The 13484-nt window shown below is 35.8% G+C and overlaps 1 protein-coding gene across 1 annotated transcript in view; it reads left to right on the plus strand.

Annotated features, from left to right (window-relative positions):
• mfsd9 (major facilitator superfamily domain containing 9) overlaps window positions 1-3572 on the plus strand; it is a 42723-nt gene extending 39151 nt beyond the window's left edge. Inside the window, exon 6 of the mRNA XM_039743885.1 lies at window positions 107-3572. Within this exon, the coding sequence (XP_039599819.1) occupies window positions 107-885 (779 nt within the window). The 3' untranslated portion in view covers window positions 886-3572. The remainder of the gene's footprint in view (window positions 1-106) is intronic.
• The last annotated feature ends 9912 nt before the right edge of the window (window positions 3573-13484 follow it).

Genomic DNA, 13484 nt, shown 5'->3' on the forward strand with positions numbered 1-13484 from the left:
TGTATTTTCTTTTTGCAGTGCCAGTGTTAAGCCACTGAAATACTTTTAAGTTCAAAAGTATATTTTAATCTTAAACACTTTCTGTTTGTATTGTTTACATTTCCAGGTCTTGTATGGATCTTACCCTGGGATGACACTGGCGTTGCTCAAAGTCATTTTTCTAACAATAAAAAAAATCATCGCAGAGATGGAGCCCAACCCTGGACTTCAAATGTAGAAAACAGTCTAATCTCAACGGCTTCCATTAAAACACATTTTAAACCTGCATGGAATGAGATTACCTCTGTTCTTCAGAAGATCAATATTGTTCTTAGTTCAAACCTGTGGGATGTTTTTTCAGTCCGTTTTCTAATGACCTTAGCAGTCATGCTTTATTATAGTAACTTTGCACTGGCATTGGAAGAGAGGTTTTTTTTAAAACAAAAAATGACAGGTTACCTCATAAGCTACAGTAGCACAATTGGAGCTTTTGCTGGCTTCTTAGTTGGACCAACAACAAAACTCTATCATGGCAATACATATTCAATGCTGCTGCATTCAAGTATTCTCACCTGCTTTCTTATATTTTTTTATGCTAATGCGGTTGCTTTTTGGCAAGTTTTTTTGTGTGCCACATTTTTTTCCATTTCTACAACTATAGGACGAACATGCATTACAGATTTAGAACTTAGATGTGGTGGAACACAGGCCAGTGGGACCTTGATAGGAGCTGGACAGTCAATAGCTGCTTTGGGCCGTGTAGTTGCCCCTATACTTTCAGGATTTGCTCAAGAGTTCACTCCTTGTGGACCTCCATGGCTTGGAGCAATACTAGCATTATCAGCTGTGATGCTAATGCTGTTCAGAATACCACAAGAGAATGAAAGTAAAAAAATTAAAATATAGTAATAAAGCAGTTCTGTGTTTTGTACTTGAAATGGCTGGTTGGGAGGGTATTCCCATTGGGATTTGTATTAGTATAATTTCATGTCTTATCTAATTGCCGTGTAAAAGTAAGTTTAACAATTTACTTCTTGGATGAATTAATCTACATAGTTTGTTTAAAGGTAAGTAAAAGCACTGTGTTGTGAATTTATTCATAGCTTTTTATAAAGGTGTAAATCTGGTTCCTACCTAACACCAGAGAATGAGCATTAACAACTACCAAAATCTACACCTTTCTCACATGTTACTCTGACACTACATTTATTCAGAAAGGAAAGAATTAAAAAAAAAAAACATTTTGTAGGATTGTAAGTGCAAAATAAGAGCACAGATGTAAAGCTTAAAGAAAACTTTATTAGCTTTGCAAAAACTAATCATTAAACCAGTTGTACAGTTGCAGCATTCATTTTTGCAAGGGAGTGAAAACACAATTATCCAAAGTTAATGAATTTGAAAAGGCATGTCCTAAATACAGTAAATAAAGGAAAGTATAAATCTTTCAAAAGTCTTCTTGAAAAGTTCGTAAAACCAATTTCCTTAGTGTATATTAATGTTCTAACAGTTAGATAATTCTACAGTATAGCCAGCACCTTTTATAAACCTGTTGCACACCCCTGTGTACTACCTAATGCCACTGTTAATCCTGTGAATACACTAATACATGTTTCATGCAAGTTGTTTTGTTCTTCATTTCCCAACTACCTGGCATTAATTCTGTGATTTGAAAAATCTTGTTTTTATTGTAGTTACAGCTTCAGTTTTTGTTTTACAATAGTTACTTAATGCTTTGATCTGTATGATTTTCTTTTAAACAACAAAATTATTTAACATTTTTATGAGGAAAGAAACACAGAAGCTTATCATTTTAGATTATTTACATTCATTTTTATAGTAGATGTTCCTAATTCAGCAGCAAATATGTTTTGAGGTTGCATTATATGTTAAAGTGCTCTTTCAAAACAACGTTAGTTTGCTGGAATTACATATTGGACTTTTCAGTTTAAAATAGACACAGTATTGTATATCCTGAAACTTCTAAATGCCCACTTATACATTCATTTTTTAACCCATTTCTCAGGACTCAGGATAGTTCAGAAAACTGATGTATCCAGGATTCAAACTTGTGCCACTACATTGCACACCAAACACTTGCAAGCAAATACACATGTATATTTATTAAGGGAAAATTAAACATGTTTTCTGTTAGCATGTGGAAAAAATTTGGTAAGCTATATTTTTTTGGAAAATATTTTTTCAATTTCTTTATTTAAAGCACACTTCCAATTATAATATCAGTTTACAAAGGAATATTTTTTAAACATTAAATTTACTTAAATGGACATGATTATTTGGTCATGAAAGTGTATATTTCCATACTGTGAGCGATAGTTGCTTACTTGGATGTTATACATTATATACTGTCAGTCATGTGATACTAAGACTTTTATTTTTATTGGGTTTTAGTTTGAAATAATAGTGTTCACAATTATTTGTCCAGTTTTGGTTGAGTTTTAATTGCAATCATGTGATAAGTTAACAAATCCTTGAGTTAGATGCCCTGCACTTTTTTATTTTTATTATAATTGCTATTGTGGTTTAAACATTATTTAATTTGGTAGGTCAACTATTTAACAATAAAAATATCTCTCAGCCATATTTAAGGTATCTGTAAATAATTTGCCTGTACCATGAAATGCTTTACAGTTGTTAGTTCTTGTTTTTTAAAATGTCATTTTCTTTCTTTTTGTATAACTAGTGTGGCAGTATTATTTATGTATCATATTGTGTGTGTACACTAACCATGGTTTGCATAAAATAAGCATTTTTACTTTAAAGCCCACCCCCTATAGTGACCAATAGAAAACCTGTATTATAACTTAATGAGACAGGTTTTATAAAGGCATTGCTAGAAAGCAGCTGTGCTTCTTCTTAAACTTGAACTTGAGTTCTTAAGTTATATACTTGGTACCTGCTGGTGAGATCTTTTACTTTATAATTTCTGTGAATTAGCAGGAAGGCAATAACAGTTGTACAGTATTTTGAAAAGTAACTATGAATATTTCTGGAATGTGGGTGGGAAGTATTTTCAGGTCTTTTATATATTTTTTTACATTTTTAATAAATACAGACATAATTAATACATGGTAGGTACTATTACAAGGCTGATTTAAACTGACAAAATTACTTTCAGGCAGACAGATAAAAATAATCATTTGTAGGTGTAAATTAAAAAGTTTATGTATTTTTAGAAGAACATTGAAAGGGATAGAGTAAATGGCATTTTTGGGGTATAAATGCAAAATATGTGATATAAACACAAAATGTTAAACACTAAAAATGTAAAACTTCCTAGTAAAAATCATTAAATGTGTGAATGGACTCTAAACTCACAAAATTATGTATGTTAAAACATGACTCTTTTTTAAACCTTTTTTAAAAAGTTAGGCTGAGAAATTCTGCAATAGAGTTAAATACCGCAAATCATGAGAATTAATTGGTAAAATGTGCAAATTTTATATATAGAAATGAGAGTCATGTTCAGAGCAATTTTCTCCCTATTTAAAAACTGCATTATGTCTTTTAATAGTTTCATATCATGAATCTGTGCTATTAATTTCCCAGGTATATATCATCACTTTCAGAAAAGGTTATTCATTCTTTTATCATGTATATACTTTTAATCTTTTGTTTTTTCTATTTTAAATATTGTATTAATTTTGCATTGTAAGTTAATATTAAAGATTACTGTGGCATAGCAAATACAATATATTTTCATAAGTTTAAATATATATTTATTTTTCTCAGGCAGTTCTAAAGATTGTTGTTCTGTCATTGTATTAAATGATTTTAGTAGACACAGTTATCTTTGAGTGATGAATTTGATGTTTAGACATTATTTTCATTTAGACGGTAAGTATACATGAGTTAGTAATTATAATGATTTTTGTAAACTTTTTAAATATCTTATTAATGTGCACACTATATGTGAAATACCAATGTAATTTAAAAGAATCTAATTAAATTGGTGTGTGAAGGAAAGAGAAGTGCCATAGGTCTGAACTTAAAAGTTTTCTTTCCCTTGCTCATTCAGAAAAGCAAACTGCACCATATTAGATTTTAAGCTGCACTCTTTTGTAAGACTGTAGTCTTAAAATTCAAAAATATTTAACAGCACCTCAAATTATGTCAACCAAATTCTTACCTCAATTTGTGCTTATGACATATGCCATTTGCATTTGAGCTATAGGTTTATGGGTGAAAATAGGATTTTTTTTTTATTTTAAGTAGAGTTATTTTATAACCATATCAAATGTTCTTTTTTAAATTATATATTCTTTCTTCTCTTTAACCTTTAGAATGGTTCTCTATAACTAAACACACTGTACATTATCCAGATGAATTCTCCTAAAGCCACGTATTACACATTTTTGTTTACCTTTATTATTTTAAATTAATAACAAAAACTGACACAATGGCATTCAGTATTGTATATGGCATATATTTATGGATGTACCATCAGTTAACATTGGATGATTTAAACTATAAACTGTTTTATTGACAGTGTTATACAAACAGATTATATAGTACTATTTATGTATGTACTGTGTGCATGTTGCATGGTGGTTTTCATTCAACTTAATGTTTTGGTGAATGTAATCATAATTGTTACTATTTGTAATAGGTTGTGTTGTTCTGGGCTGATAAGTCTAATTACATTTTAAAGAATAGGCAAGGTTAAAGTCATACGAGATGGCCTTCAGAACAAAGAGAGAGCCATAATGTCCACAAGAGAAGTCTTAACAGATGCACATGTGTTATCATAGAGAACGGTAAATCCTATTCATATGGTGCATGCCCCACCAAAGGAGAATGGGTAGAAACACAAAAAAAGAGATGAATGAGGTGTCTTTTGTTCTTCAGGTGCTTAGTGCACCTTCAGACCAATAGGGTAACAGCATGAGGTCCAAGTAAATGGAAGCAGAGTCATATTGCCTTTTTTTCAGGGTGGGGACTGGCAGGAAACCAGAACTTCCAGACTGTAATACAGAAGGACGTTAGCATGAACTGGAACGGCTGGGACTATATTGCCTCTTTAAATCAATTGTATGGAGACAGTCTGAGAGATTTGTCTCTTTAAGGGTACATGAAGGTGTGAAGATGCAGGAATGCAAGGATCTTTAAGAAAGATACCAAGCCTGGTCACCATGTAGAAAGAATAGCCAAAGCTCAGACCATGGAACGTGATTCTAAGGTATGGCCAGAAGCGACCCTTTGGAATTTAGAGAGAACTTAATGGAGTACCAAAGCCATTCTTTAGTCTGGAGTAGAAAAAAGTTAATACTGAACTAATGGGGCAAAGAGAGGCCAGATTCGAGAGATACAGACATGTAAACAAGTAAGAACACTTCATGAAGTTTTTTTTTTTTTTTACTTTTTTAACATATGTGGACATATCAGGTTATGATCTTTAAATAATATCTTTAGATACAGCTGATTCAATTAAGGAAAAAACAAAGTTTGATTTTGCAATAATTTTTAATGAAAATTGAACAGATATGGCATTTCTGTTTGTGGTAGAAGTAAGTGAGCCCTTGTCTCTTAATAGGTGGTATTGCCCCCTTCAACAAAAACAACCTCAAGTAGGCTTTTACTGTAACTGTCTGTCAGTCTCAGACAATGAATGGGAGAAACTTGCTTCTCATTCCTCCATGCAGAATTCTTTTGGTTGTGTGAGGTTTGAGAAGTATCCTGTGCACGTAGGCTATTTAAAATCAATGGGATTCAGACCTGGGCTTTAACTTGACCATTCCAGAACACTCCCATTTCTTTTTAGTTGTCTAGTGTATTTACTGGTATGCATAGGGTCATTGTTACTGTATATTGCAAGATCCACATTTGGGTTACCTTCAGTCTTCTGACAGATGGTGTTGCATTATCCTTAAGCACCCACTGGTAAAATGAAGATTTCATAGTAAATTCTTTGATGGTGTACTGCCAAGGTCGTGATGTACAAAACAGCCATGAGTCATACCATTTCCACCAGCATGCTTTATAGTTGGTATCAAGTTCTAGTTAAATTCTGTCTTTTGTTTTTTGCCAAACATGTCTTCTGCTACTGTGGCCAAATAACTCTTAAACATTAGTCTGGTGTTTGCTTTGTTCATGGGCAAACTTTAGTCTTGTCCTGGTGTTCTTTCTGGGCAGCAAAGGTTTCCTCCCAGTAGACCTCCCATGTACTGTAGATCTTATTTGTGCTGTGTGTTTCTAATGGTAGACTCATGCAATTTGGCATCAACAGTAACAAAAGCTAACTTCTTTTAGCATCTTGTGTTGTACTGTCAGGCTGAACTTACTGTTGAAGAGCAAACACAAATAATGAGGTTGAAATAAGATTGTTTCCAAAATCATCTCTAATGATGTTTCAATTATTTGCCACCTGATCTGGTGCACCTGATTCTCATTTTAGATCTTGAAGGTACTAATAAATATAGGGATGCACCTACTTCATCCATATGTGAAATTTGCATTTATGTTTATTTAAGTGATACAATTGACTACAAAATATAAATGTGGCATGATGTTTATTATATCTCAGCTATCTATAGATTCTGTTTAAATGATGATAAAATCTAGATATGTCTACATATGTTTAAAAAACACTTCATGGGGTGTACCTACTTTTTCACATGACTAGTTTATGACTGGGTGTAAAAATTAGTTTTTTAGTGAACTTGGCAGGTGAGTGTGTCACCCCACCAAAGACAGACTTAATACATGTTAAGTAATGTCCAGAGGCGCAGTATGTGTTCCTGTTTTGGCATTTACTCTGTACCTTCATGAAATTCTTCTTTGTGTGTCACTGTTAATAAAGTTATTTTTATATACTGTATATATTTTTGTCCTCTTTGTGTTTTTCTAGGTATTTATGAAGTTTCAGTGCATGCTGCCAACCTCTCCTCTCAGTCCTCTCCTCTCTTTTTGAGAATTTAGCTGGACTGTCCAGCACTGGTAAATGGGAAATTATACAAGTAACTTGTGCTTCCAGATGAGTAAGCAGATATAGAGATATCAAAGTGTAAGGAGGATAATTACAACCAGTTTTAAACATGTTTTTGGGTGATACTGTGGCAGTCATGGTGTTTGCTTGTTAGGTACGCTCTAAGGTACTGTATATTTTAAGAACTTGAATTAATTTTCCTTTGTGACTAGTTTCACTGAACTAAGAGCAGATGATCTTTAATAATTATATTAAATCCCTCCATTTTATGTGTCTATTTTATCTAGTTCAAAGTCACAGTCTAGCCTTGCATCATCTGTCTGGTACGATACAGAAACCAGCCCTGGATGGGATAGCACACTTGTATATGTATATAACCATACTTGATAATATGGGTCCTTGTGACGATGTGGGTTCGGCTCCACACTCCCATCGCTATTCGGGAGCCCTTCAACCCAACACCGTCGGTAATGTCACCGATGAGCTAGACAGTTGAGGTAATAAACAAACAATTGAGCAAGGGGATGGTTCAAAAAGGTGCAGAAGTGCTTTTATTAAAAAGACAATCAAAACCAGTGTTCAGCAAAGTGCAGTGGTTCAAAATTCTTTCAAAAACAAGTCATTAAATAAATAATCCCATAAAAGAAAAACGTGGAGGTTAAAAATACACAAAAACAATCCTTTAAAACCAGAGGTTAAAGTGTTCAACAGGAAACAGTCTTTTAAAAGCAACAATAAGTCCGGTGCTGTTCTCCGCTAGCGTCTCACCTGCTTCTCCCGACTAGGCTTTGCAGCAGGCGAGACGCTCTCTGCAGCTGCCCCTTTTCAGCTCACACACAGGTCTGGAGACCTCCCGATCCTGGCTTCGGTCTGGCACTCATCCCAGGCCTGAGACTTGGACTCCTTGGCCTCCAGGACGCTCACACCAAGAACTGTAACACCAAGCCTCGCGACTCCCGCTGCCTTTCCGGCCTTTTCCGGCCAGTCGCCTTTCCTTGGTCACTCCCGCTACCTGTTCGCTCAGCGGAAGCGACTTCCAACTCCAACACCTGGGTGTCGGCCTAACACCCAGCTTCCTCGCAGCTGCCCACGAGTGCTCGTTCGCTCGCTCACCACACACTGCATGTGTCTCTCTCTCGCACTGACCTGCTTCCACCCTCACTCCCTGTAACCTCCGTCCTTTTCGTTTCATTTTTTTTCATTCTTTTTCTCCGATCTTTTTCATCTCCCAACTGACTCGCGCTTCTTTTAAACAGCAAGGGGCCACAGCAGCTGCAGCACATTAGCCATGGGAACAATCACGGATGTGGGCAGTCCCTCACCTGTGCACTAGGTGAGAAACGCCCACACCGCAGATCGCCCCGTGGCTTGCTATGGCCACTACACCCCCTCATGAAGCCGCCTCAAGTGTGGTGATTATTTATTTAAAAAGAAACGCCCTTTGCCCAGCGAGCTGTGGACCCATAACACCACAGTCTTGTTTAGAGACACTAACTACCCAAATGTTCATGACTTAGGGAAAGCCTACATTGCCATTGGGAGAAAATGTAAACTCCATATAGACACAGTGTTCTGGTTTCAGGTCTTGGACTCTGGAACTGTGAAGTAGCTCTAACCACTGGCCTACTGTGCTGCCTACCTTCCATGTTATATTAAAAATATATTATTTTCAAAAAAGACAGATTTGTCAGGTTGCCAACCACTACAGTACTCCAGGAGTTGGTGTGCTTATCACTATTATGGACTTGCTGCTTTATGTCTTTCTAGTTTTTCGGAAAATAGAGTACTTCTGTAAAATATCATGCTAGGTTTATCTATCAGTACATTTACATGCATGCTTTAGTACACTACTGTACTTGTTCTGAAAAGACTCTGTAATATACTGTATGTTTTATTTTACTACCATACGTACATAAGATGTAAAGTATCTTCTGATGTTATAATATCACCTTGAATTGAATTTTCTTTGGGTGGTAATTTAGTGTAAACTGGCACAGTCTTAAATAAGAACTGTAAATTTTCCTGCAGTGCTTCCCCAAAAAGTCAGTAAATATCTGTTTCTCACAGGGGTCTTTATTAAAATATAGAATTTCTTTAATGGAATACATGAAATAATGGAGGTGAACAGTTTTTACTTATGGGCTCATAACATTTGGAGGAGCTTCTCTCAAGGCCCAAACTGGTTTATGCCTGTTGCTCATTCAGAAGTGTAAAATGCCCTTAAATTGTCCATCACCCTTCCCCTTAGAAAGTCATCAATATCTAAACCTATCTTGTATTCTTTATGAACACACCTTACTTTTTTCCTCTGGCTGTAATAATAAATAATAAAATCTGTAAGGTTTTTTTTTTTTTCTTCATAAATGATTTGTTCTCTTTAGTTAGATTCCTGTGTCTCATTGCTCCCTTTGTGGACTTTACAGGTGCCGGTCATAAAATTAGAATATCATGACAAAGTTGATTTATTTCAGTAATTCCATTCAAAAAGTGAAACTTGTATATTAGATTTATTCATTACATGCAGACTGATGTATTTCAAATGTTTATTTCTTTTAATTTTGATGATTATAACTGACAACTAATGAAAGTCCCAAATTCAGTATCTCAGAAAATTAGAATATCAATTAAGACCAATGCAAAAAAAGGATTTTTAGAAATGTTGGCCAACTGAAAGGTATGAACATGAAAAGTATGAGCATGTAGAGCACTCAATATTTAGTTGGGGCTCCTTTGGCCTGGATTACTGCAGCAATGTGGCGTGGCATGGAGTCGATCAGTCTGTGGCACTGCTCAGGTGTTATGAGAGCCCATGTTGCTTTGATAGTGGCCTTCAGCTCTTCTGAATTGTTGGGTCTGGCGTATTGCATCTTCCTCTTCACAATACCCCATAGATTTTCTATGGGGTTAAGGTCAGGTGAGTTTACTGGCCAATCAAGAACAGGGATACCATGGTCCTTAAACCAGGTAATGGTAGTTTTTTGCACTTTCTGCAGGTGCCAGGTCCTGTTGGAAAATGAAATCTGCATATCCATAAAGTTCGTCAGCAGTAGGAAGCATGAAGTGATCTAAAACTTCCAGGTAGATGGTTGCGTTGACCTTGGACCTCAGAAAACACAATGAACCAACACCAGCAGATGACATGGCACCCCAAACCATCACTGACTGTGGAAACTTTACCCTGGACCTCAAGCAACGTGGATTCTGTGCCTCTCCTCTCTTCCTCCAGACTCTGGGACCTTGATTTCCAAAGGAAATGCAAAATTTACTTTCATCAGAGAACATAACTTTGGACCACTCAGCAGCAGTCCAGTCTTTTTTGCCTTTAGCCCAGGCGAGACGCTTCTGACACTGTCTCTTGTTCGAGTGGCTTGACACAAGGAATGCGACAGCTGAAACCCATGTCTTGCATACATCTGTTTGTGATGGTTCCTGAAGCATTGACTCCAGCTGCAGTCCACTCTTTGTGAATCTCCCTCACAGTTTTGAATGGGTTTTGTTTCACAGTCCTCTCCAGGGTGCGGTTATCCCTATTGTTTGTACACTTTTTTCTATGACATCTTGTCCTTCCTTCGCCTCTCTATTAATGTGCTTGGACACAGAGCTCTGTGAACAGCCAGCCTCTTTAGCAATGACCTTTTGTGTCTTGCCCTCCTTGTGCAAGGTGTCAATGGTCGTCTTTTGGACAACTGTCAAGTCAGCAGTCTTCCCCATGATTGTGTAGCCTACAGAACTAGACTGAGAGACCTTTTAAAGGCTTTTGCAGGTGTTTTGAGTTAATTAGCTGATTAGAGTGTGGCACCAGGTGTCTTCAATATTGAACCTTTTCACAATATTCTAATTTTCCGAGATACTGAATTTGGGACTTTCATTAGTTGTCAGTTATAATCATCAAAATTAAAAGAAATAAACATTTGAAATACATCAGTCTGTGTGTAATGAATGAATCTAATATACAAGTTTCACTTTTTGAATGGAATTACTGAAATAAATCAACTCTGTCATGATATTCTAATTTTATGACCGGCTTCTGTATACCTTCTCACATATTAGTAATTAGAAGATGTGTGAGTGTGCTTATGTGGGCCGTGCAGTGGACTGGCACAGTGGCTGATGGCGCGTAAATAGGCTCCAGCCATTGCTACCATGAGTTGGATCAAGTGAATTTAAGAATATTGTTATTTTTCTGAAATCAGTTACTCCAATAAAGTGTCACAGAAGATCAAACCCATTTTTACAGTATTATATTTACAGAAGGAGTAAATCCTGAGCAAGACTTGAATATGGGGAGACTATGCAAATTCCACATGAATATTTGAAGCAATGGTCCTAAAGACCTGGAACAGAAGCTCTAACTACTACTCCACTGTGCTGCATTTCTACAGTGTAAAGTTTTATCTTTTCGTTTTTTTAACATTCTGAAATGTAGGAAGCAACACAATATTACTGTCCGACTTCTAGTGTGTGCATGTTATCTGGCAAGTATGAGTCTAACTATACGCCAGTGGCCTACAATATGTTTATTTTCTTTGAAGAACATTAGTAAAACATGTAACTTTGAATAGCGGTAAAGCAATTTCCATGTAGAACTTGTAGGTGGAAGTAATTTGAATAAAGCAGGTCCAGCCTGTTGTGTCCACGAATGGAATGTAATACATGCTGATGAAAATTTGTCATTCTTTCTTTAAAAGTCTGCTGGTTCATGTCACAAGAGAGTTGGAGTGATTCATCATTAGAGTGTTTATAACAGAGTGAATCACTTCTGTTGCCGAGATCTCATTTGCAGATGGTGGAGTATAAATATTAATCCTTCCATCCATCCATCCATCTTCTAAACCTGCTTATCTAGGGCAGAGTTGTGGGGCAGCTGGAGCTTATGATTATTCCCCTTGGTAGATAACATGGACAAATTTGGACAGCTAGTATTTCAATGTCTGGAATGCACATTTTAGCTTTAATTGTAATAAGTAAGGTGACTTTGAAAATTAGAAGTATTTCAATGTCTGAAATACACATTTTAATCGTAATTCAGTATAGGGTGGTCCAGATCTAATTATGCAATTTTCATTATGCTACTTATTAAGTTTATTACATAGAAAATCATCCGAAAAATCCCGGACCATAAAGAAGTGTGTGAACTGACGACATGAAGAATCATCTTCGCACCGAACAGGAATCGTCCCCACATAAATCAAAGTCATCTAGACGATCTGGATCTGCATAATTACATCTGGACCACCCTGTATGTAAGGTCACTTTGAAAATCAGCAGTTAGAAGAAAAAAAAAGTAGGCTGTTAAAATTGAAGCAGCATATATAACAAACTTTTGAATAGTGACACAAGCCCTGCAAAGTTTGATAATGACATTATATGGTAATGTAGATTCATTTCCTTTCTAACCTGATGGAAAAAATATTTTTGAAAAAACCTTGCTGATGACTTGGTATACATTTGACTTAAAATATTGTAAACATTGAGCTCTTGCTCTACATTTTTCCTTTTTTGTTTGTTTTCAGTATATGTCATTTTCCCTGTTGACCATCTCTTAAGCAATCATCAATACTGTTTGTAGAAATGGACAAACACATAATTTCTTTGCAGTTTCTAACAAGGAATTTTAACCTAATGCTGCGTTGTATATTTTATGTTTACAAAGTTACTGAAGAAACTAGTTTACATGTTATGTTAATCGTTATTATTATTACTGTACTGAAAACTGAATTTAAAATGTGCTGTGTTGTGTGTGTGAATGAGGCTTGCAATGGACTGGCACCTTATCCTGGGTTGTTTCCTGAGTGTTGTCTGAATTTCATTTAGCCCTCTGTCCCATGTAATTTAGAAATATAATGTTTTCATAAAAAGGGGGTGAGGAAGGATATCTCTGGCTTTTACTTATTCTATTATAATTGCTAGTACACTTGATCAATCCTGCCATTCTTCATACGTAGTCTTATTTTGTAAAGCGCTGGCAAATGTTTCACAAACGCCCGAAGTACTGGATATCTGTGTAAGAGGGATGTATGAGTACACGATCTTTCCAGCAAAATTATGCACGGGAGATGGAACAGTTTGTCCATTAGATGGCAGTAAAACATCAAGTACTATACCAGTAAAATGTATACTCGGTAGTCATTCTAAGCGTGTGCCGAGGCAAGCGTTAGTATTAAATCTCATTTTCAGATTCACCGTTTCTTTTTCTGGAGCATATTGTAAGCTATAGGAATGCTTTCTAGAGTAACGATATTAAGAAAGTGCTAAGGAAGGAACGGAATTCGCTAAGTGTGCATTTGCAAAAACAATCCTTATGCATATATTATTTTGCAATAGAGCAAATATTTCAAACAAAAGCATCGAGAGCCTTTTTTAGCACTACAGACTCAAATCTCTAGGAATCTTAACGAACTTTTCAAACACCTGTGTCAGTGTGTGCGTTTTTCAGAGTATCCCAAAAATGTGCCTCAACTGGTCCAATGGAAGTGTGTTGACGGTGCAGCAGTGTTAAGAAATGTGACATATGACGCTAACGCTTCATTTTGAAGTTACATTTAACACTGCATCGTTAAAT

Source organism: Polypterus senegalus, chromosome 2, assembly GCF_016835505.1.
Source record: "Polypterus senegalus isolate Bchr_013 chromosome 2, ASM1683550v1, whole genome shotgun sequence".
In the NCBI taxonomy this organism is placed as follows: domain Eukaryota; kingdom Metazoa; phylum Chordata; class Cladistia; order Polypteriformes; family Polypteridae; genus Polypterus; species Polypterus senegalus.